This window comes from Antrostomus carolinensis, unplaced genomic scaffold, assembly GCF_000700745.2.
Source record: "Antrostomus carolinensis isolate BGI_N321 unplaced genomic scaffold, ASM70074v2 scaffold25588, whole genome shotgun sequence".
Classification (NCBI taxonomy): Eukaryota; Metazoa; Chordata; class Aves; order Caprimulgiformes; family Caprimulgidae; genus Antrostomus; species Antrostomus carolinensis.
Window position 1 is genome coordinate 16,542 of NW_010334093.1, and position 24,917 is coordinate 41,458.

Sequence of the window (24,917 nt, forward strand, 5' to 3'; positions counted from 1 at the left end):
GTTTCTTTCAGATATTACAGATCACTGACAGCTTGAAAAATGCCCTCCATTTCACCTCCATACCCATGATGTATAATGGGTGGTAGAGGATATTACTCTCTTGTGGTATTTTATAATCTAGGATTATAAATAATAAAATGAGAATAAAAGCAAAAATTTTATTACTACTGTAATCACTTCTAGGTTAATGATTTGAATTAAAACATTAAAGCAAACTAACCAAAGGGTTTTTTTCAGTTGTTTACTGCCCCTTTTAGGCATTGTTCCTATCATACAAGCAGAACTTTATTTTATACAGAAGTTCTTGATTAAATTCTGTAAAGAAGCCAGTGATGATTCTTCTTTGCTTAAATGAACATTTATTTGCTTTAATGTATTTATGAAAGTTGTCCTTGGAAATTGCAACATGTGCAGCAAGAGTTGCAATGTGTAATATAAGTATGATATAATTCTGCATTCAGCATCCATTAAATTTGTGATCTGGTGCTGGGAAATGTTGGAATGCTTCTGGAAACAAAGTTCTTGATTGCACTGTGCCAGCAACTGTTTTTAAACATAGCGCCCAACTCACTATGGACAAGACCTTTGGAGTTCATTATATCATGGAAATTTCATTTTAAAAGTTCATGCTTGGCAGATACGCTGTGGTTGCCGATTACCTTTCCTTACGTAATTGGGGAAGGTAAAGCAGGGATTAATTTAATGCAGTCTATTTGTTTAGCACAAGATCATTGCCTGCTAATTTTAGTCAAATTTTCCTTTCGTTTTAAAACTATTCTCCCTCCCAGTGCTAATTTACCAATATATTACTGTTTTCTTTTTTACTTGGGATCAACTACAAAAACCTTACCCAAACAGCAGTTTGTCTTTACAGCCACTAGAGGCCAGACGTGGCAGCCAGGAATAGTTCACTGGCTGACTGTGTCCCAACGCCGCCTTTCACAGGAATAGCTAAAAACCGTGTAGAAGTCGAGGTGTGCATATTCTGCATAATAACATAAAATAGTGGGTAAAATTATTCCTTGAACGCTTTTCTTTCCTTCACTTTTAAGCAATCTAGGAGAATATTGGTGATAAATGTGATAAAAAAATTACATATGCTTAGATTATATAAATTCTATTTCACGAAATCCACTCCTGTACTGATTTCATTCATGGAATTTGAGGTTTATAGCATACCAAGGTGGCAAATATGCATCAATATCACATAAAGAGTACAGATGAGAAAGCCACGTGCAGCCTGGTAAACAATTTTTACTTAGTAGTGTGTATTCTCCGCTGTTTTACATAGTCTTTAGTGACATTGGTTCAAATTTTTCTTTCTAATTCCATGACTGTACAAATCTTTAACTTTCTCAGAATAAGGAATAAATCTTTCTTTTTCATTTCAGGAAGAGTACTGAGTATTCTTACCTGGTAAAAAAAACTATGCAGTTGAGTTTAAGATGTATCTGTGTAGCGTATGCTGCTATTTGGGCTTACAAATGTCAGTGTAAGCTTTCTTATGAACATCCGACAGACCAAGAACATGATATAGATGTTCTTGAATCACACACTTTCAGGAACCTCTACAAAGGAGTCATTATATCTAGTCAATGTAATTTTCAGTAGATAGCTGAACAGAAGTGAATATTATAGTTTTCTTTCCCTAGAGTAATGACACTCTGCCTATTCTTGTAAAATATTTTGTTATATATTTATTACAAATTAAAACACATGTGGTATAAAGCTGTGATTATGTACTTAAAGGTCTCAGGTTATTCTTGTTTCTGCTACTACTCTGTGTAGTGTTTTCCTTCCTGTGTTATATCAGTCACTGAAGTAGCACATGGTGTTGGCTAAGAGGCAAACAAAACTGTGAACTAGTTATCCCCTCTGTTCACTCCTGCCTCCAGAACAGACAGTGGAAAGCACATGTGACATGTGAGCCCCATTGTTTTATTACAGAAGCATCCTTATGTTAATCAAAGCTTTATGGATCATTTGCACAGAATGGGAAAGTGGTATAAATAAGATTCCTGACATAAGAGAGAGTATTAATATCACCTACCTTTAGGTCACATCTGAAGTGATTAAGTTAGGCTTAATCACTTATGCCTATTTTTGCATACCTAGTGGTATACAAAACACCTCAGTATGGGAAGTAGGTGCCTAAAGCTAAATACTGTGAACGCTTTCTTTGCTAACTCTGTATCCTGACCCAGTTTAGCAAGAGCAGATAGTTGCTGGTTGATGGTTATTTTCTTTAGCAGAAGGACGTTCTATGTCAAAAAATATACAGAAAGTCTTTCCCAGAGAGTCAGGACATATACGTTGCATAAGCATTGCAGTGTTTGTTTTCTGGAGCAAATCAGTTAAGACTTAAATCTGTGTTTTAAAGGCAGAAAGTTAATCAACAAAGCAAATGAACCAAGTATATTAAGAGTGGATAACTGATAAGGTAATTATGAAATCCATGCTTAAAATTTTAGGGAATTATTTTGCATTTGATTGAAGTGTGTCTTGTTGCTCATTAATATAGTGATTTTTTTCCCCCCCCATTATCTAGGTGATTGATATAGGTTCTGGAAAAGGCTACCTGAGTTCATTTTTGTCCATGCAATATAACTTAAAAGTTTATGGAATTGACTCCTCGAGCAGCAACACAAATGGTGCTTGTGAAAGGAACAGAAAATTGAAGAAACACTGGAGAGCATATCAGAATCAAGGAAGAGCAAACCTCAAAAGCCAGAGGTTGGAAAAGGCAAATCACAGGCCAGTGGAAAGTGAAATTAAATGTAAAACAATCAATGAAAAGCCCTTAAATAATGACAGCAGTCTTCAAAGTCAGGACCAAGTGACTATCGAAGTTTTAGTTCCTTCTTGTGGTTTCACAGAAATAGCTACATCTGAAACCAGCAGACAAACTGAAGTTGATTTGGTGGCTCGGACACAATCTCATGGGAGCAAACTTTCTGAAGAGGTTCTTCCTATTCTAAATGTTCTGCCTGCTGATGCTGTAGAAGTTTTTTCTTCAACTCAGTGTATCTCAGGGGAACTCTGTAAAGAGGAAAAGGCACAGAGGAAAATGGCTTCTCTCAAGGCTAAAGCGAGCAAGTCAAGTGAATCAAACCTGCATTTTCCATTGACCTCTTGCATCACTGCAGAAACAGAACTCAGTGACATCGTAACAGATCTGGAGGTTATGTTACTAATGTTTGAAGTAGATTGTTCATTGTCTTTATTATGCCGTTTTCATATCTACATAATGTTTGCTGAGTTTACATAGAGGGCTGTCAGTGGTATAAATGAATATTCTGGCCCAGTAATATTTTTCAGACAGTTAGCAGAAGTATGTCTAGCAGATACAGATTGTTCTTCTATTTTAATAGATATTTTTGGATTATTTTGAATCTGTAAAGCAGCCTTTAGAATTTATGAGGTAGATAATAATCAGCTGTCAAACAACATACATATTAGCACATTCAGGTATTTTAAAATTGTGGTTATAGATAATATCTGATTATTATGAAGAGAGTTATATTTACCAGGTAGATGGATATATTGAGCACTGGAATTTCAATTTTCCTTAAATTTCTTATTTTTTAAGTTTTATATTTTTGTAATTTCAATTAAACTTTGAAGGCATAGGAGAATTTATTGTGTATTCAGCGTGAAGAGTTTGTAAAGAGCCCTATTTGCAAACAACCATGTTTTTATATTTTGACTTTTCAGAGTTACTTTAAGTTCATTTAGTAATTTCCTAGCTGATGGAGATTGTGACTACAGAAACAAGCCCAAACTCATCTGCCCAAAGACAGTGACACAAGTCCAGAAGCTGTATGGCTGTTTAGTTCCTATGCCTGAGCTGACATACATTGGTTGTTTAGATATGGTCGTCTTTTATAGAAAGATGAAAACTTGCCTGCGTTCAGTAGTAGCTGAACTAATACATTCAGGGATGTAACTCATCTCTGATTCAGGATCATAGGTTTGTGTTAGTGGCCCTATAACTTGAGCTAATAAATCCTCTTATGTATCTGAGAATGCGTGGAGCAAGCTCATGTTTGTCTTCAAAAGACACTCTGAACAGCAGGGTTTGTCGATGAAGCATATGCCTTAACATTTGCTCAGTTGAGTTTTCTGGCCTCTTAGCATGTAATTTGTATGATGTAAAAGGCTGAAGAAATCCCAGATCAATGCCTTTCTTTATTAAAAAAAAAGTAGTGTCAGAAAAGGTAAAAACTTAATTGTGTTAAAAAATAATAACCAAACTGCACATTATATGTGATGAACATGTGTAATTAAAAAACTTTTAAATGTGTAATAATTTACATGTTTTAAAAGTGTTTTGAGAATTTTTAGAAATAGAATATTTTTTAGAAATTGTTTTACAAATATATACAATTTTTTATTGTAACCATAAATTGATTTTTTTTTCCTCAAATTTTCCTAAGCTGAGGACAAATGGGCAATGTGTAAAATTAGTATTTGCTGATTTATACCGTAAGTTCTGTAATTAATCTGCTGATGAAATATGAGTATAGGAATGCATGTTTGTATATAGCCCAGGACTAATACTGAGATATCAAATTTTGCTAAACTGAAGCCAGTAATCCAGAAGGTACTTCCAGTATACCCAGGCAACCTCACTGAAGCCAGTGATGGTCCAAAAGTGCACCTGACACAGACAGACTACCCTCCTCTTGTTCAGTTGTTTTGAGCATCGTGATGTTCCTGTGTCTTGCATGTGGTAACCATCTTCCACGAGATTTCTCCTGAAGTAATCTCTCTAACTTTTCCTGTCCTTGGATTTAAACATTGCTCTTGCAAATGCACATTTTCCCTTAGTTTCCAAACTCTACTCTTGTTCCACTATTTCTGTAATTGCACTTGGAAAAAAGCTGTGTGGAATGGTGAGCTGCAGCTGACTGGTAGGAAGAAAAGTCTTTAAAAACTAAGCTGGACTGAAATGGAACTTTTGCCACCTAAAAATTTTGGATCCTAAGACAATGAGAGGGCAAGCACAGAGAAGCAGCACAAAATGGACAGTGAGAAGCAGGATGGGAAGAATCAAAAAACAAGAGGAAGAAAGAGGGGAGTTTACTATTTCGCACATACGTTACTATATAATACAGATGTGTGAGAAAAATACAGAGCAGCAAAAATAGATATGCACATAAAGTAAAAATTATTATAGAAAGGTACCACAATTGGATGCCCCTGGGCTAATTTCCTGTTGATAACCTTGTTGATAAATAAGGCTGAAATTCGAAGCAACACCATGTTTACCATGTGGGTTACAACTAATAATGCCAGAAGGGAAATATCTTGTTATGTGAGAAGAGGGATAATTTGGATGGAGAAATAGAGAGAAAAGGGGAATTGAGGCAACAGGAAAGCAGGAGGTAGAATGGACAGAAGAACAGAGCACCTGAAGCTGAAGTTCTCACTTTGTGTAAATATGGAATGAAATGCCTATTTGTTGCTGAATAGTAGTAGGCACCTTGCAAAACTGTGGCAGTACTACAGTTTTGGAAATAAAGCGGAGAGGGCCTGCTCTTCAAATTACACTTGCGTTTAGGAAATAGATTTGGTTGTAGCAATTCAAAGCAGCATAAATGCGAAATACAGGTCCAGCCAGACTTCCAGCAGTAAATATGAAGTAAGAAAATGAAGTAGCAGTGATAGTAATAATAATAACAGTAAAGTTAGGAAAGACAGGAGAAAATAACCCATGTCCAGTCACCACGTAGATATTCCCTTCCAGGCTGGTAAACCAGCTGCTCTTCATATTCTTGAACTTCTGCTTCCTCGTGGCCAGTGAAGGTAGAGTACAGAGATGCGTAGTTCCTTACCTGAACAGAGCAATGAGCAGTCTGTCTCTCCACAGAGGCAATGCACCATGTTTTCTTAGCACTGAAGAGCTTTTATTATACATTGAAAAATTCTAGAACAGAACAGCAGGAGTCCTCATAGAGTTGTGTATTTAAACCTTACAGCTCAATAACCATTTGCAGCATGTTTGGGTTTTGGAGTTTGTTGTTGTTATTCATGCTCTTTCAGTTGAAGATGGAGATGCTTTATTGTTGCTTTTTATTTCTTTTTCTTCTTAGGACTGTATGATGGTTGGTCTGCATACATGTGGTGACCTTGCTGCAAATACACTACGAATTTTTACTGCCAAGCCTGAAATCAAAGCAGTTTGCAGTGTAGGCTGCTGCTACCATCTGTTGTCAGAACAGTTTGAAAATCAAGAAGGTAATCCTTCTGAGCTTAACTTGTGGCTGCCAGTTTGCATGTTGAGAATATTATACCTTTTAATTAATAACCTCCTTGTGTTTATTCCCTTACAGTGGCTTCTTGAGTACTGGTTTTGATAATATTATGCGAGTCATTCACTCCCGGATGCCCTGTAGCTTTTCTGTTATGCCAATATTCCTAATATTCTTACTGAAATTAGGGACATTAGTGGAGAATGTTTTTATGTGGTTACTGGTTTTATTCCAGTACTTCACTTGTAAAATGTGGAGGCTTTTTTAGCCCAATATGTTTTCATTCTTTTGAAATATTTTGTACCAGATTTTGCCCCTGGCTGTCTGCATGCAACATTAATTTATGTTAAGTTGTACATGTACAACTATGAGCAGAATTAAGTCCTTGTAATGTAAGTTATTACTCCAAAAATCACTCATCTGAATGCAGTGCTCTGGGGCATCACCAGTTTAGAATGTTATGGAACAGTACATATATAAAAATTTTTCTTGGAGCAAGAACCTGAAAATTATTTGGGGATTCACACTACAGGCAAATTTTCCTTCAAACGTGGGGTTTTTTTTCATTTTTGATAGAAAGTTGGTATCTTTATTTGAAAAGTAAATTCTGTATAATTAAAAACATTAAGTAGCTGGCTTTCCTGAGACTAGTGGTATGTAGCTGAGCTGTCTAAATGACCACTTCCAAAGTCCTACAACCTGATCATCATATCAACCACATTTGAGAAAGAGGTGGATTGGCAAAGTATATTTCAGCTCTTTGAGGGAACTCCACAGACAGAAAGGCAGGTGGAACCCAGCTGCTGCTCTTTAACAGTTGGCTGCTCAGACAGCTAAGGCACAGGTCCAGACTGACCATGACACATGCTAGCTCTTGCTTGGTTTAATGATCTTTTCATGTTGTTGTTATCTTGTTCTGCAATAATTTTAAGAGTTTTTGAAGTTTATTAGTTTCAGTTATTTCACAATACTTCAGATCACCCCAAAAACAAAGAAAAAGAAGATACAATCAAAATTTCTAAGTTGCAGAAATGCGATTAGGAAAAAACCCCATACACTTCCTTTTACATCAGAGTTTTAAAAAATTAAGAACTTTTCAGACACTTTTCATTAAGTTTGTGTGTCTGAAACATTGGATTCTTTCTTGTTGTTGCAAAGGGGACTCGACTCCCTGTTCTAGCTGTAGGATTACTTTTTCCAGACCAGTGCATAATGCTTTACTAAATTATTATTACTTAGACACCACCAAAGGATCAGATGTAATAACCTATTTTAAGTTCAAACAAACAGATATACCTGCATGGTGGTAAGAGATACTGCACTTCCAGAACAGCATGGAAATGAAGCCAAATTGCGTGTTGGAATTTCTAGCTGTTTTTTCTCAGCTTGAAGGATAAAAATTATTCTCAAGGAAGAACCTTTAGGCAAAATAAAAGGAAATCATTTTTTGGGGGAAAGAACATATACGTAGTCCCAGTGACGCTCAAAAAAATAGATTTTTTTTTTTTACTATGAATATGAGGGTGCGTGTTCTAAAATCTATAATGCTGCTGTATTCCCCTGGAAAAGTCATCTACTATATGGCTTGTTCATAAATGTGCAGTGGAGGGATAAGAGGGTGGTCACCTGATCCAGATCACAACGCAAGGCAAGGCCAACTTAGATCAGGTTGTTCAGGGCCTTGTCCAGTCATGTTTTTAATATCTCCAAGGGCAGTGATTCAGCAGCCTATTCCAATATTTACCTTCACCACAAAGTTTTTTTGCTCATATCTATTCAGAATTTGCAGCTTTCACACATTATCTATTGTCTTTTCACTGTGCGCCTCCAAGAAGAGTCCAGCTTAATCTTTTCTGTTCCCTTTCCTTTAGGTAGTTGAAAGCAGCAGTCAGATCCCTCCTTGACCTTCTCTGCAACCCTGTAGTCCTCTTGCCACCACTGAACCTATTACAGTAAGTTGGTGTGGTGAGCTGTAGAGCCCAAAGACGCGCTGTAGATCCTTTCACTCTCACAGGTGCTAAAAAGGGAGAATAATAACATCCCTTAACCTACAGGCTTCATTGTTAAGCATCAGAGTCCTATCAGTTTTCTACCCATCTTACTGTCCACCTTTCTGAAATATCTTTCCAATTTGGCTCTAACAATACTAAGGAAACCTTGCTGAAAGTCATGCTAAAGTCAACATAAACTATGACTGTTGCTGTCCCTTAATTCATGGAGCCAGTCACTGCATCACAGAAGGCAATAAAGTTTGCCAGTCCCTGGTAAATTCCTGACAGCTATTCTCAGTCTTCTTGGTCTTCATGGGCCTGGGCAAGGTTTCCAGGAAAATTTGCTCCATAAACTTCTTGAGAACAAAGGTTAGACTGAAGATGGGTGTGACATTTACCTTTTTCCTGTCATCAAGAACTTCCCTTGATGGACATGACCTTTCAAAGATTATAGAGTGTGGTCTTCATGTTACACCAGCCAGTTGCCTCAGTTTCCTGAAATGCATCCCATCTGGTCTCATGCACGTATGTTTCCAGTTTGCTTGTGTGGTCCGTAAACCGATGTAATCTCTACTGTAGGTAGTCCTTCACTCACCCAGGCTCTACCACTAAACTTAGGGAAGCTACTGGCTAATCTAGGCATCAACCTGAGATTGCAGAGTCCTGTAGAAGCCTTATGTGGAGACACTAGTTTTGAGTATTAGGATGGAGACTTAGAGCTAGATCTCTGTGAAGATGGACAAAAGATCTTCCTAAGAAGCAGAGAGAATTGGGCAGAATTCGCTGGAACACAGGAAATCACTTATTTGTTTGAAATCAATCCAGTCAGCAAGGCCTTGCCTGCGAGGACATAGTGGGAAGTTCTATTATGAAGCATTTTATACTTATTTTATCTTGCCTTAGCAGCTTCAAGGCTTTGAAGTTTTTAAAAATGTGTTTTAAAAATGTCATTGTTCTATTTTATATTTATATTCATTTTTTCCGCAGTTTAAAGGCTTTTTTATTTTCTTGAGGTATGCACCCTAAAGGACAAGGTTGAGGCAAGTCCACCTCTTGCTCTTTCCCCCAAAGTAGCTTGTTTTCCATCCTTGCTCTTTCTTTTTCTTTAGTGTGAAAGCAGATGGTTGTTCTCATAAGCCTAGTTGAAGCAGATGTGCCAGCTCACAAAAAAGCTGCTGTGGACTGATGGTTGCCATAACTTGAGATGAGTGGGCTGTATGTTGTTTGACATTTACGTTTTATGTAATACCAAAATCAGTCTTGTTTGAGGCCAGTGAAAAAATTGCTTTTTCATTTTATATTAATGGGGGCGAACTTATATTAATGGGAAGAAATTTTACCTGTTTTGATGGCTAATGTAGCGTTTATAAATCTGAGGTGGTGAGTTGACAAAATATCAACAAAATCTTACTGTACTATTTTTAGCAGGCTATTGAGTCACCTTGGTTATCACATGGTTGGGTTTTTTTGTCTCTGAGGAGCTGACTACAAGCAATAATGCCTTATATTTCTCATGTATTCTAAAAGTCGTAAAGATATTGCAAGATTGCCTGATTCAGTTTGCCTTTGATCCCACTGTAAATACTTCGGGAGCATTTCTGATGAAAGTAGGTGCCAGTAGTCACAGCCCTGAATATTGCAATCGGTATACAGTGTCCTTCTATGTGTCTCTAAATAAGCTAAATTCATCTGGATTTTTTTTTAGTGGGACCACATTTCCAGTAATGCTGGGAATAATTTTGAACTCTTTAAGACCATGAAAGCCTTTGTTTGGATTTGTTAGTAACTACAACAACCAAGAGGTGCTGTGTAATGTAAATTTCAATTCAGTTAAAAAAAGTTGAAGCCAGTGACTTTTAACACCTGTCTTTAAATTTCACTGTTGTTATAAACAGTACCAAATGATAAATTTCATTTAATAAGTAATATTATGACAGATCTTGGAAAATTCTAAGTAGTCTTGCTTTGGCTTTCTCTAAGGAGAATTGGCTGTTGATACATAGATTCTTCTATGGATAAAATGCACTTAGCCATTAGTATAATTGATTCCTTTGGGGTTTTTCTTCACTGTTACATGTATCAGTCAATTTCATCAGAGTAGTCAGGATTTTGCTATTTATTAGAGACTTTTTACAAAAACCTATTTACATAGTGAGCCATTATGGCAGTTTTTCTGGAAAAAAAAACAGTTTGGTAGAGATTTATAAGTTAAAACAGACTCTGTGCCTCTATTCATTTTACATACAAGGTTATCCCATAACAGACAGTAGCTGCAATTTAAGATATTTTCAAAAAGACTTAACTTTCCTTAAAAAGGATTTGATGTGTTTCTCTTCCTTCCGTCGTCCATACCACCAAATGCATCAGTACTAGTCTAGAAAACAGTGAAGTTTTTCAATATGATATCCTCTGTTTTGAGGAAAAAATACATGAACATTACTATTGCTAAGTAGCTACTTATTAATAAGTATTTCATAATTTAAAACATTTAAGCATTCAAAACTGACAAGATTATGCTGCAGTGATAATTCACTGAATGGTATTACGAACTACTGATAACACACCATTTGAAATACATTTCACATTCTTAATATTAACATTTTAAATATTATAATTTCAAATAATTAATACATTTTTTTATTCAAATAAATTGAAAAAAATGATAGATGAAGTTCAATACAGAAACAATTCCATCTTAATGGTAATTTTTAAAGGAAGCATAAGATACCTGTCTACAAAAACTATCGTGTGAGTGGTTTCATACAGCACTAGCTGTGGACGTACAATCAGCATAACTGTACTAAATTGGAATAAGCTCTCTTTCTCTTGAAGTTATGTTCTCATGCTGAAACACTTCAAAAGACTGCTGTTTCACAACGTTTCAATAATAAATTGCCTAAGTAAAGATGAAGTTTAGGAATGAAACAAGCAATGCTTGTTTTTCTAAGGGGAAAATTATTTCTTAAACAAAATACAATGAGAAGAGTGGGAACTTTAGCCTGTGCACTAAAAGGATTTTTCTGCCTCTTTTTTGCCACAATCTGATGAACTTCGTTACTAGAAAATAAATTTCTTCTGTTGTCATTATGTATATACTAGAAAATCTTGAAATCTTAAGAAAAGATTAGAAAGATAAAATACATTTCAAGAAAATGGGAAAACGCATCAGTAGAAGTATAGAAAATGGTGAAATTCTTCACTATGATATCCTCTGTTTTGAGGAAAAAATACATGGACATTACTATTGCTAAGGAGCTACTTATTTATAAGTATTTCATAATTTGAAATAAGACATAGGTGTAGTTGTGTAGGTAGTTTCAATGATAGCTGTCTGATAGAAACCCTTTTTGAGGTTAGCTTGAGTACTGCAAATCATGAACTCCAGCTTTTGAAGGGATTTCCAACGTCAGGTCACTGCACTAGGAAGAAGATACATGCTGGGCAGAGGGGTTCCAGTGCTGTCCTGGAAGCCGTGGAGAATATCTTCTCAGGAAGGCAGTCTGGGGGAAGTCAGCAAACCTTTTGCAGTGGAGTATGAGCCTCAGGTTACGTAAATAAAAACTTAGACTATATTTGTTAAGCCAACATTTAAAAGCTGGTGAACATAATTAAGGGAACTTAAAAGAATGCAAAGGGTGGTTAAAATTCACATACAGAATTAGAAAGATAAACTGCATTCAAGAAAATCAGAATCCTCTATTTTATAGTACTTCGCTATTGTTCATAACTTGTGTTACTTTGTTTTTAAAGAGCAGATGAAGAATTTCAAAACAAACATTATATCATACCACAAAAGTGAAACAAAACCCTGATTTATTTTTTTTTATATATAATTATCCATTAACCACTGGGATAAGCATTGTTTCGTGACAAAATTTGGATTGTTTCTGCCAGGATGAGTTTAACAAATAGTGTTCAATACATTATCTCAATAAAACTAAAAGAAGCTAAAGCAAAAAAGGTAACAAATTAGTTGTTATATTGGGAACTGCATTTTGGAACAGATGGGAATTGCAAGAAAGTAAAAAGATTAGAAGCCTAAATGCAAATACATTTTCATGAAATATTAGCAAAGGAAGACAAACAAGAAACTGCAAGACTGCATGGAACCCTAGTTAAGCTTATTTGTTTAGTAACAATAAAACATGTTGATCTTGTTTCATAGAAACTACGTAGTGCTGTGAAGCTGTGCGAAGTAAATTTTAAATGTTAACACACTAGAAATTGAAGTATCTTAGGGCTGAAGAACTTTGCCCAGGTGGCCAAGAAGGCCAATGGCAACCTGGCCTGTATTGGGAATAGTGTGGCCAGTAGGACCAGGGAAGTTATCCTACCCCTGTACTCAGGTGAGGCCTCATCTCGAGTACTGTGATCAGTTTTGAACCTCTCACTACAAGAAGGACATGGAGGTGCTGGAGCGTGTCCAGAGTAGGGCAATGAAGCTGGTGAAGGGTCTGGAGCACAAGTCTTATGAAGAGTGACTGAGGGAACTGGGGTGGTTTAGTCTGGAGAAATGGAGGTGGAGGAGAGACCTTATTGCTCTCTACAACTACCTGAAATGAGGGTGTAGAGAGGTGGGGGCCGTTCTCTTCTCCCAAGTAACAAGTGACAGGACAAGAGGAAATGGCCTCAAATTGTGCCAGGGGAGGTTTAGATTGGATATTAAGATTTTCTTTACTGAAAGGGTTATCAGGCATATGTTGCCCGGGGCAGTGGTGGGGTCCCCATCCCTGGAAGTATTTAAGAGTTGTCTAGACATAGTGCTTAGAGACATGGTTTAGTCAGGTTAACGATGATTGGACTTCATGATCTTAAAGGTGTTTTCCAATCGAGGCAGTTCTGTGTGACCTATGTAAGGCCTAATGTTAAAGATAGTGGAGAAGCTTGTCCCATTCTTTTGAACTTTTTTGGAAACCTCTGTGCACATACAGAAGGATTAGCCAGTGAAATCCTTTCATCTTACTTCTACTGCCAGATATTTTTCTATAACTACCAAAAAAGGAAACATAAATGGAAAACATTGTGTTCTATATTTTGAAAATCCTGTTTCCTAGCTACACTTAATTGTTTTGTTAGTTAAACAACTCTTTAAAAATTTATTTGAAACACTGCTGAGCCAGTATGAGTCTTAATGGATCTGTGAATAGGATGGTAACAACAATAAGGCTTGCCTAAAGCTTTTTTCTGATCCAGAGAGAATTAAATAATGATGAGGGAAGTTTTAGTTGATCTAATTATAAATATAGAATATATTTGTCATGGTTTATACTTTTTTACTACTCATTAATATAATATGTTCGGTATACCAGATGTCCATATGTATTGCCTTATTTTGCATTTGGAAGTTAAATAGAAAGAGAGAAAATCCTTTACAAAGTTCAAAATAGTACAGGTGTTCCAAATGGTATAGGCCATTCCTGTTGCAGTATTGCAATACACAAAATGTAACAATACACAAAATGGAAGAATACACAAAATGGAAGAGTGCTAAAGTCCAATTTCTCTGCAAAACTTAAAAGCGGTTTACTGAAGGTATTATAAAAAGGTCTAAATAATTAGAGGATAGGAAATAACATGACTTACAAGACTAAGTTAAGAAATAAATTCATTCTGACAAAATATTAAAAAATACTAGTAGTATTGTGTTCCCAGAAGAAGTAGAAAGGTAATCTGACATACTTCATAGAAAATCTAGTCTTGTTCAGTTGATGATAAAGTATGAGACCTTACATTTACTCAAATTTAAAATGTTTTACTAATATAGTCCTGAGGCTTTGTAGTCTCCTTTGCTAGACAGCACTGAGTGAAAAATTCTATGAATATTTTTCAGTTCTGTCTGGCATCTGGATGTATTTGCACTTGGGTTCCCAAAGTGTTAATCTCCTCCACAGGATTTCAAGTATATAATAAACTGAAGTCAAAACAGCTCCTCCATATAACATTTCTGCCTGTTAGAAGAGTGAGAAATTACCTGCTGAAGTTAGTTAGTCATGAGATATCCCTGTGGTCACAAGAACAGTCACTAAAACTATTGAGGGATTGTTTAAAGTATGCTAATATTTAAAAGGATTCTCCCATTTATGTTGTAAGATCCACGAAGTTCCTTCATTTTTCGAAAGACATGAGAAAGATTGTAATGGGAAAAAGTGGTGAAAATTTGGAAAGTTCCTATTAAAATCTTTTTCTGGGAGGGGAGATATATGGCTATAAGAAAAAATGTTCTTTAATGTTGAAAAAGAATGATAAGGACAGGATTAGTTTGTTTAAACTCTAGTTTAACTCTTCCATGAAACTATGACTATTACTAAACTCATTCAAAGGGAAATAATAGGAATTTGTTCTGTGGCTAATGGCTGGAGTTGTTCTTTTCTGTTTTCTTCAGCATTATACACTTCTGTGTAATACACACTTTGTCTTACCCTGCTATGTGTAGCTGGGTGATGTTGATGAGAATGTTTCCTCACTTTAACCAGATGTACCCTATCTATGGGAATAGTGAAAAATAACAGCAAGTATCTTCAAACTACTGTAACCAGTATTTTATCTGTGTACCTTTCCAGTGAACTATCCTGTTCCACGAAGCCAAAGTAGGATACAACTTTTCATGTTGTTCATGATGCTGCTTTAACTCTATTATGTTTCCTATGTTATCTTCCTCCACATTAAAATTATATTATGATTTATAGATTTTGTTCTAAAACATACCAGAACTACTTTTTTTTTTTTTCCCAGTTATTTGTTTTGGTGCAATATGTGCAGCGATTTGTTTTATTAAATGTGTAGTCTAGTCTTTTTAAGAGGTTAGCTTAGAGGTAAAGCCAGAGCTACTTAATTAATAGGTTCTAGGATTAGCTATTAATAGGTTCTAGGATTAGAACCTATTAATAGGTTCTAGGATTATTCAGAATAGCTTCAGTTCAGCTCATCAAATGATAACCTAGAATTCCTCATTTTGTTAACTTATTATGGGAAGGAGAATTCTATCTGATTGGCTCCTCTGTAGCGATGATTGCTTCACGCACTGTTGAACACTTGTGCTGTTTGCTGTGGATTCTTCCATAGAATACCCATACTTAAAATGTTGCTTGAATGTTTTTAGAGATTTATATAATTTAGAACAGCTGCTGTGTTGTCAGATAGAAGCACTGTATGGTAATTAGTGAGCTATATAATATTAAGTATATCTGAAAATAGTTGCAGGCATTAACAGAATTTCCAGGGTTCAAAAATGTAACTGATAAATATATGAACCTTATAGCAATATATTCATCCTACAATTTATTTATTTTTTAATCAGCAATGTGCTCGTGAGTGGACTGGATATGGAAAAATAAATACAACTCAAGGCAGTATTGTAGATATGTGGTCAGCTTTGGATATATGCAAAAAATTTTAATTTAGAGCATTTGTTTCCCTCTCTTTTTCTCATACTTTATAGTTTTAATAATTTAAATTAAGATGGTGCTTTGTCTGCTTATCTTTTTCAAAGGTGTCATAAATTCTTCAGAATTATGCATGAGTATAGTGCACTAATATTGAGGTTGTAGCTCAGGGGTTAGCAACTTTAACTTGCATGGATGATTAGTTTGCTAAGTGGACAGGGTATAAATAACTTGAAAAGATCAGTGATTTCACCTTTCTAACTCAGTTTGCAAATTTTTATTTTGAAATATTTTAACGTATGTATTACAAAGACTTATTAATATGAATCATACAATAGGAACTACGGCATTCATTGTTTCCTTTGCAAAAATTTTATTCAGGAAGTTTTTATTACCATCCCTGTAGAAGAAATACTCAGTTTTATTCCATGTACTCAACAATTAGACTTGAATCTAATTAATGTTTTTTCGTATCGTAGTGTTTTAATCTTGTCATGAGGCACTTACAAATTCTTAGTACATTCCTAGTGCTGAAATCAGTTGCAATCTGTTTTGTCAAATTTCATCTTTATATCTAAAGGAATTTTCTTTCTCATTCTGCTAATTATCCAGGATTAACCTCTTATCCTTAAATCATGGTCCTCAAGCCAGTATTCATCCCCTAAGAGCATCTGATATTTCTCAGGGATAAAAGGAGAACAAAGTGCAAGGTTGCCTGCAGAAGATTACCTGCTTGCTGTTACTCTCCAGAGATCAGCAAAGAGTAGGGACTACTGCTAGAAAACTGAGGGCTTTCGCTGTGGGGAGGACGGTTGTATCATTTATAGTTTCCTATCTCCCTTTTTCTTTGCTTAACTTTCACAAAATGAATTCTACTAACATGTACGTATCTCAGACTTCTGGTAAATTGGAAGAGTTGTATTTCTGCTGTCCTTTTTTTAACCCCAATTTATCTTTAAATATGCCCAAGTCATCTTTCTATGCTAAAAAGTCAGGATCCTAGCCAATTTGTGGTTGTGGTTTTTTGGGGTTTTTTTAAGAAAGTAGTAATTCTTATTCAGCGTTCTAAAAAAATCAGCTGACAAATGCACTAATGAAAATCCAAAACATTATAGAGTTCATCTACATTTAAAACTGAGTATTATGAAAATCTATGAAGTAATCCCTGTACTTTAGTTTTCCCACATTTACGTGAGTGTTAAACATGAAGAATTGTGTTGTTATTCGAACTATTAATGGTACTGAAACAAACTGAGCACAGATTGTGATGCAAATGCTTCTTGGTGTTATGAAAAAACAGCAAGAGCCTTTGCAGCTGCTCTTTTCTGGAAAACAAACATTCTGCCTTGCAGCAAAGTTGGGGCTTTGGAACTGAAATAAACAAATACACATTGTTCTGTGTGATGTTTAGAAGATGTTTATGATAGAAGAAGAACCCAATGAGAAGCAATGCTGAAGTCCTGCTACACTGAACAACTGCCCGGCTTTCATCTTGTGACTCATGGCATGGCGTGGGGTGCTACGAGTATTTGCAAATTCTTCTCTTGTCCCTTGGAATTTTTTTTTAGTGGATTATTGTAAAAGACACTCAGTCAAAACTACCATTGTTTTTGATGCAGGATTAGAACAGTTAAGCATCTCTGCTACCATTAGATTTTGTTCAGCTTGCTCAATACATTGTGTAGTCTTAAGTGAGAGAAAAATAGCCTATGAAAGCTATGCCTATTTTTTTTTCCTCCACTTTGCAGATTGCCCAGAGGAAGTGTGGGGATTTCCCATGTGTCAGTACTTGAAAGACAAAGGCTGGCACTGTGGCCGCAATGCTAGAATGTCAGCATGCTTGGTATGATTCTCTTTCTTTTCTTTTTCCTACTGAGAGCTTTATCCAGATGTTACAGGATTCATTGTTTTTGGCTTCTAATCCTAGAGCCGTGACTTTAATACAAGACTTTACAGAATAACATAATTAATGTTGTAAACATGATGAATTATATCTAAAAAAAATAGTATTGACCTTACAGCTTTATATATTTTATACTTGCTGAAGGCATGAAGAAATGAATATTGACAGAAATGTATTTTAAGAGTGGACAGAAAGGCCAAACATTTATTGAAACCTAAACAAGGTAACCCCTTAGGGTTATAGTTCCTGGCCAAGGACTTAGGGGGGGACAAGGTAATTGTAGAAGGACTGCAATCATTAACTCCCCCAACACCTTCATGAATCATAATATTGAATGTTCTGACTGTTAAAAACCTAAACAAACCTGCCTATTCCAAAAACTAGAAGAGCTCTAAAATCCCTGTGGCTTAAGAGACTGGAAACATCTTTTTAACATTTCACCAAGAGATGAAGTGCTTTTAAAGGCCTAGCCTCATCAAGACAGGATGATGAACTGTTGTCTAATTTGAAAAAACAGGTATGCACTGAAAATTTCAACCACTGTTTCAGTTAGAAGACCATTATTCCTTTCCTCTATTAATTTTTAGTTTCTGGTATCAAGATGGTCAGGTTCTGGCTAGCCTCTGCTGCTAGCTCTGTACCTCCATTATGGAGAACAGTGTGGAATAAAGACTCAGTATAGGCTAACATATCAAGGTTATGTAAACTTGAACTAACATGGTAATTAAATGCTGTCAGGAGAAGGTATAGGAGAACAGTTGTTTAGTATGGCCTTAATTTAAATGTATTACCCTTGGCAAGGGACAAGAAAAAATATTCCTTTTAGAAGTGTTGCTGTAAAACTTACCACAAAAAGTGCTTTCTAAAAGGGATTTGCCTTTTCTCTTTTTCTTGTTGGTGTCATACAATACCAATTCTTCCTCATCTGACACATTAGTTATTTTGTTTCTCATTTCATTTTTTTGGAAAGAAAAAGTTTGGGCTGTTTTTCAACAATGGTAAGAAGATAAATTTTGTAAGCAAATGACCCCCAAGAGACAGTACTGATTGTGCCATATATATCTATTTTAGATTTCACAGAAATCACAGAAATCTGGCAGTTAAAACTTTTTGTTTTTAAACACTCACGAGAGGCAGAGAGTTCTCCTGTGTCACTTGATACTTCTACTGTTATTATGTTTGTAATTCACTCTATGAATTTTTCATGACTAGGATTTTCCTTGTCTTCTAGGAGGTACAAGGGAGACAGCGCAGTGCAGCTAGGCACCCATCTTCCTGGGGTAATGGCTGGCCAGCAGAAACTGAGTCTGATGAGCAATGACACTCAGCATTATTGCTGATGTTCATTATTACATGTTGTTCAACTTGGTTAAAGCACCAAGGGCCAAAAGTTCTGGATGAGAGTTTCAGTTTCAGACCCTTACAGTACATGTTAGAACCCACATCCATCTTCTAAGCAGCAGCACATATGTGCTGGTATGAGAGCTATAGCTTATACAGCAGAAGTAAAACCTGATAGTCAGCCAAATCCATGAATGCAGGAACTGCAACTACTTGGCCTGTGTTTGAACTACAGTCTGAAAGACAAGATAAGTTCTAAAACCAGGAGGAGAATGCCTTACAATGACCCCTAAGTGGTGAAGCATTTTTGGTTTCCTGTCTAATTTGTTGTAGTGTCAGACAGTTTACTGAATTTTTGTCTTCATTTCTGCTACCATCTTTAATATTCAGTTGAAGTTTTTATAGGTACAGTATCTTTTCAACTGTGGAAAAATTCCATACTACTAATTATTTGCTATTCTATGTCACTCTGGATCGTAAAAATCAAGTACTGTCACACCTACATCAGTATTTATGGTATGAAGAATCTAATGAAAAACAATGCACAGCATTTTAAACTGCAGTCCCTCTGAAGTTTGTATTTTATTTAACTTTTCAAATGAAGGTTCAATTTATCTGAATACTAGAGACTAAAAATATTTAAAGATGTTGCATATTAAACTAGTATTTATTTTTAAATAGTTGAATATGCAAAATGAATTATTTGTATTTCAGTAGGAGCAGACTCAAGAAAAATGCATTTCTTTTTAGCACTTTCACACAAAGTAATCCTCTGAAATTCTTTTACAATACTAAGGAAAACAATCAAATTTTGCATGCATCTATTTCCATACAGTTGGTTGTCATTGCTTGTCCTATAAATAAACCAAAATAACAGGAGTGAGCTGATTATGAGTCCCTAAAGGTATTAACACTTTAAAGTGTGCAAGCTTGTGTTATGTCACACCATTAATCTCCTAAAATGTCATCTCCTCTGACTTTTATACAATGTGTTTATAAAATGTTCTGATAAAGAATAAACATACCAGCAATTTAATTCCTTCACTCTTAAAGGCTTTGGAGCGAGTTGCAGTTGGCCAAGTGGTAAGTAATATTGTTTATGTTAGCCATTCTAAGATAAAATGTATTTTTCCCCCTTGAATGCTCTTAATCCGTGACCTTTTGTTGAACTTCTGCATTTCTGGAATCTAAAATACTAGCATACACTATATCAAATCCTGATAGATAACATGTGTCATCATGAAATTGCATTTTTATTGGTGTGATTGTACTTAGTGAATCTGTTTTCTTTTAACAATTAAGAGTCTGAAAAAAAAGCACAGCTTAAAATTTAGGACATTGAACTACCTATCTTAACTTCTTTCACTATCTTTCAGACATAAATTTAGTACAAATGTCCTTCTGATATCCTTGGTTTGGATCACTCTATCCCAGTGTTTTATCAACTAATGTAAAAATAGAAATTGTTGTGACAAAAGCTTGTACCCATTAGAAACATTGTAATTCTCAGTTTTTATCGCTGTATATTTTTTCCCTGTGAATACTTTGAATTATTTTTATGCAAGTTTTGCTAAAAGCAAAAGTGGACACCAACTATGCAAATATTTACAAGGCAAGGCTGAGACCTCTTCTTTCCATATGTAAACCCACTGACCCTGGTAATTTTTTACTGCATTTTGCTTTAATTTTTAATTGGCAAGAAGTAACTGTTTTTATGCAGCAGATCTTCCATACACAAAGTTACTAAATTTTCAGTGTATTCTGTTTTTATGAGCATACTACTTTTTGCATGGTTCAGACTGAAATGTATGATGATTCAGCTAGAGAATTATTCCTTTTGTCTTTAACAGTTTAGGTAAGTTGTTATATTTATTTTGTATTGTAGAATTTGGATCATCATTGGTACATTTTTGCTCTGTTCTTTTCCCTCTGCCAACCTTTGAACTTTTACTTCAGAGTTCTCTTTTCTTTTATCTTCCCCTTCCCTTCCCTTCCCTTCCTTTCCCTTCCCTTCCCTTCCCTTCCCTTCCCTTCCCTTCCCTTCCCTTCCCTTCCCTTCCCTTCCCTTCCCTTCCCTTCCCTTCCCTTCCCTTCCCTTCCCTTCCCTTCCCTTCCCTTCCCTTCCCTTCCCTTCCCTTCCCTTCCCTTCCCTTCCCTTCCCTTCCCTTCCCTTCCCTTCCCTTCCCTTCCCTTCCCTTCCCTTCCCTTCCCTTCCCTTCCCTTCCCTTCCCTTCCCTTCCCTTCCCTTCCCTTCCCTTCCCTTCCCTTCCCTTCCCTTCCCTTCCCTTCCCTTCCCTTCCCTTCCCTTCCCTTCCCTTCCCTTCCCTTCCCTTCCCTTCCCTTCCCTTCCCTTCCCTTCCCTTCCCTTCCCTTCCCTTCCCTTCCCTTCCCTTCCCTTCCCTTCCCTTCCCTTCCCTTCCCTTCCCTTCCCTTCCCTTCCCTTCCCTTCCCTTCCCTTCCCTTCCCTTCCCTTCCCTTCCCTTCCCTTCCCTTCCCTTCCCTTCCCTTCCCTTCCCTTCCCTTCCCTTCCCTTCCCTTCCCTTCCCTTCCCTTCCCTTCCCTTCCCTTCCCTTCCCTTCCCTTCCCTTCCCTTCCCTTCCCTTCCCTTCCCTTCCCTTCCCTTCCCTTCCCTTCCCTTCCCTTCCCTTCCCTTCCCTTCCCTTCCCTTCCCTTCCCTTCCCTTCCCTTCCCTTCCCTTCCCTTCCCCTCCCTGCCCTGCCCTTTTTTTCCTTTCCCTTTCCTTTCATTCATGAGTATGTTAGAATCTGACCCAAAAATGTAATTTTAACTGGATGCAAGAACATTAGTAAATTGTCTTCTTAAACCTGTTATGACTGATTGTAGAGAATACAAGCCAATAAGTAGTTAAGGAAGCCAATACTGGTTTTGTTACTCTGATCTTCATTTCAATGCCAATTTTAAATACTTGCTGTTGTCAAATTTTTTGCAGCTGCCTACAGAATCATTGTTTTATCGAGCTGTTCTTCAGGTTATTATAGAAGAAATGTATGGTGTCACCAAAAGGTAGGAAGCTCTAAATTAACAAAATGAGAACCAAAGATCTGATTCTCTTTCATCTCTATTCTGCAGAGAAAATATTTCTTTAAGAGAAAAAAGGTGTAAGAATCAGTCTTATCAGACTGTATATACATACTGGTATTAAAATGCAGGGTAAGTTTTTTCATTCTAAATCCCAGTCTCAAATATATTGCCCTTCCTTTACCCATAGTTGAAATAGGTCCTATTTGGTACTGGATACATGGGTTAAATTTACCTTCATCAGAGAACTGACAGTAAATTCACTTAGAAAATCAACCCTGTCCTGGGCTACCCTGTTATACAGCGGTCCTGTAGTATTAATACAGCAGAAGACAAAAAGATGTTTCCATTTGTCCCAAGAAAAAATGCTGAAAGCCCAATGGCCAGCATGGCTGTACAGAGCTACTAACTGCCTATGGCTGCATGAACAAGGGCTGTGCCCTTTTGGATGGGATCTGGAGAGCTGGTGCTGAGGACCTGACATCTGCACTATACTCTCTTCTGGAGTTGTAGTTGGATTAGATGTTACCTAGTTCTGTGGGATGTATGTCTGTTAGCACTTGTGCCCATCCAGAAGTGCACCTTCCATTAATTTGAAATTAATTTGAAAATAATCAATTTTTGAACTCAGATCCTATTCCACAGTGTGACCGAGGTACGGGAGGTTGGCAAAACCAGAAAATTCACTTCAGAAGTATACTCCTGGTCTAAAATAAGTGCTAATACAGATACACCCAAATCTTTTGCTAAAAGTAGAGCCAGGTCTTCTTTCAGGTCAAACTCCTGAAAGAAGAAATGTTTTTGTTTTAAAATGCCATTAAACATAGCACATAAACCCATGGCTACTAAATTGTAGATAAATTAAAAAAAAAAAAGTAAGAAAGAATAATAATATGTTTCATTTGTTAAAGGAAGCATAATTTGGAGGAAGTAATTAAGATAATGCTTTTGAAATAAAAGCAATGGCTACCTTGGAAAGGCTCCCTCCTCCCCCCCTCCCAGTTTCATTGCTAGGCATGGTGTTAGATGGTGTGGAATATCTCTGTGGTTCATTTGGGTCAGTTTTCCCAACTATGTCCCCTCACACTTCTTGTGCACTCCCAGCCTACTTCTTGGGGTTGGGGGGCAGAGGGAGAACCAGAGAAGGCCTTGGCACTGTGCAGTCACTGTTTGGCAATCGCTGAAATAAGGGTGTGTGACCAGCACCGTTTTAGTCACAAATCCAAAGCACGGCACTACAAGGGCTGCTGTGAAGTTAGTTCCATCCCAGCCAGACCCAGTTGCTTGTGCTTAGGAAGGCATATGCTTATCTTGCAAACAATGACATAACAGTAGCATCATTAACTAATTTTCATACTGCATCAGCCCGAAAGATTAAGTGCATCTGAATATTAAATATGACTGCAGAAGTTCATTCTGTCTTTAAAAATAAATGTGACTGTTGATTCTCAGTGATCCTTGCCAGCTAAGCAGCATTAGAACTGCCACTGAGTAAAAGTCTTTCTGTTGACCACAATGGATGTTAATCCTGATCCTTGAATAAGGAGAAAGGTGTTTTATTGTGAATAAAGAGGGGGAAAAGTTTTAAATTAAGATATTTCTATTTAGTATTTTTTGGGGGGAAGAGGGAATGTATTTTCCGTGAAGTAACTGAATACTCACAAATAGCTGTGGTAGCTGAAAATGTAACAACTCCTATGCTGCACTGCTGGAAGAGGAATTAGGTTAAGACACAGTCAAGAAAGCGAATTCAGACTAAGAAAAACTTTGCATGTTGTTTCTCCAAGATATTTCAAATACAGAGAAGAGAACAAATTTAAGTGGTCTGTTAGGATTCATTCTTCCTATATGTTTTTTAAGTTTTCGTGCATTATTTTAACTTGTTTTTCGAAACAACTCACATTTTTAGCTGACTTCAAAAGTAGAGCATTGAGTTGTAAGCAGGAGAAAATTCCGGCATCACTTTGTGAAATAGAAATTATGAGGATAGGAACACAAAGTAACAAGCAAAAGTGAAATTTTACTCAAACTTGGCATTTGCTCAGTCCAGTGGTTGATGGTAAATAAATTACAGCAGCAGTATAGTACATTATAGGAGTATAAAAGGAATTATCTGTCAGTGGAAGTAAAAATTTTGTCATTCATATAGGGAAATATAAAAATACTACGGAGAAATTTAAAAAGCCTTCAACTCTCAATTTTTAGGTAAAATAATAACCATACTATAACCATAGTACAATTGTACAGATGCTGTATCTAGAAATTTCTTCAAGTATTAGCTAGCTTGTTTTAAGTAAAAGGAGGAGAAAGGAAAATTGTTACTAACTTGTCAGTAGTAGCTGATTTATTTCTCCTGAATTAAAAATTTAATTAAATTTTTTTTAAATGTGCAAATTTCTGTTGCTGGATATATAAAAGCCTGCATCTCAACGCTGTATTTGTAGTGATCGACATGTTGGAAAAACTTTCTCCAAATCATCCTCCTTCATAGATTATGTCAGAAAGTCTCTGAAAAAGCTGGAACTGGATGATGCAAAGGTGAGTCACTAAATAAAGACTGCATGAAATCCTTATGTCCATGTAAGTCCTTGAAGTCAGCACCATAATGCAACGTTTGAGCCATTGAGTTGATTTAGTTTGTATATTGCTGTATAAATATAAAGCATTCTCATTTTTATTAATAATAGATCCAAACCATGCTTATTTTTATGTATTTAAAAAAAACATATCAAAGGTGGGGGGTTTAATTTGTTTTTTTAAGTAGACTTCCATGTATAAATTCTTGAAAAAAAATTGTTTTAAAATTACCTTATTTTAATTACTTTATATAAAACGAATCCTTTTTTTATACCTGGTGCTCATGATACAAATTTTTTAAAGCCTTTCCAGTATTTATGAAGTTAATCCTACAAATCTCCTTGAGGCAAAAAAATGTAATACATACTCTATTTTATACATGCTGTCACTTAGAGTTAAATATACTTTTCAGATGCCAAGTAAAGCAGGA

General features: G+C 36.2%; 1 protein-coding gene across 1 annotated transcript in view; it reads left to right on the forward strand.

The window, feature by feature from the left end:
- Window positions 1–24,917, forward strand: part of LOC104529720 (methyltransferase-like protein 25) — a 53,288-nt gene that overhangs the window by 16,323 nt on the left and 12,048 nt on the right. The window contains 6 exon segments of the mRNA XM_029086527.1: window positions 2,549–3,181; window positions 6,096–6,240; window positions 17,376–17,470; window positions 19,925–19,954; window positions 21,822–21,895; window positions 24,355–24,448. Coding sequence (XP_028942360.1) covers window positions 2,549–3,181; window positions 6,096–6,240; window positions 17,376–17,470; window positions 19,925–19,954; window positions 21,822–21,895; window positions 24,355–24,448 — 1,071 coding nt within the window.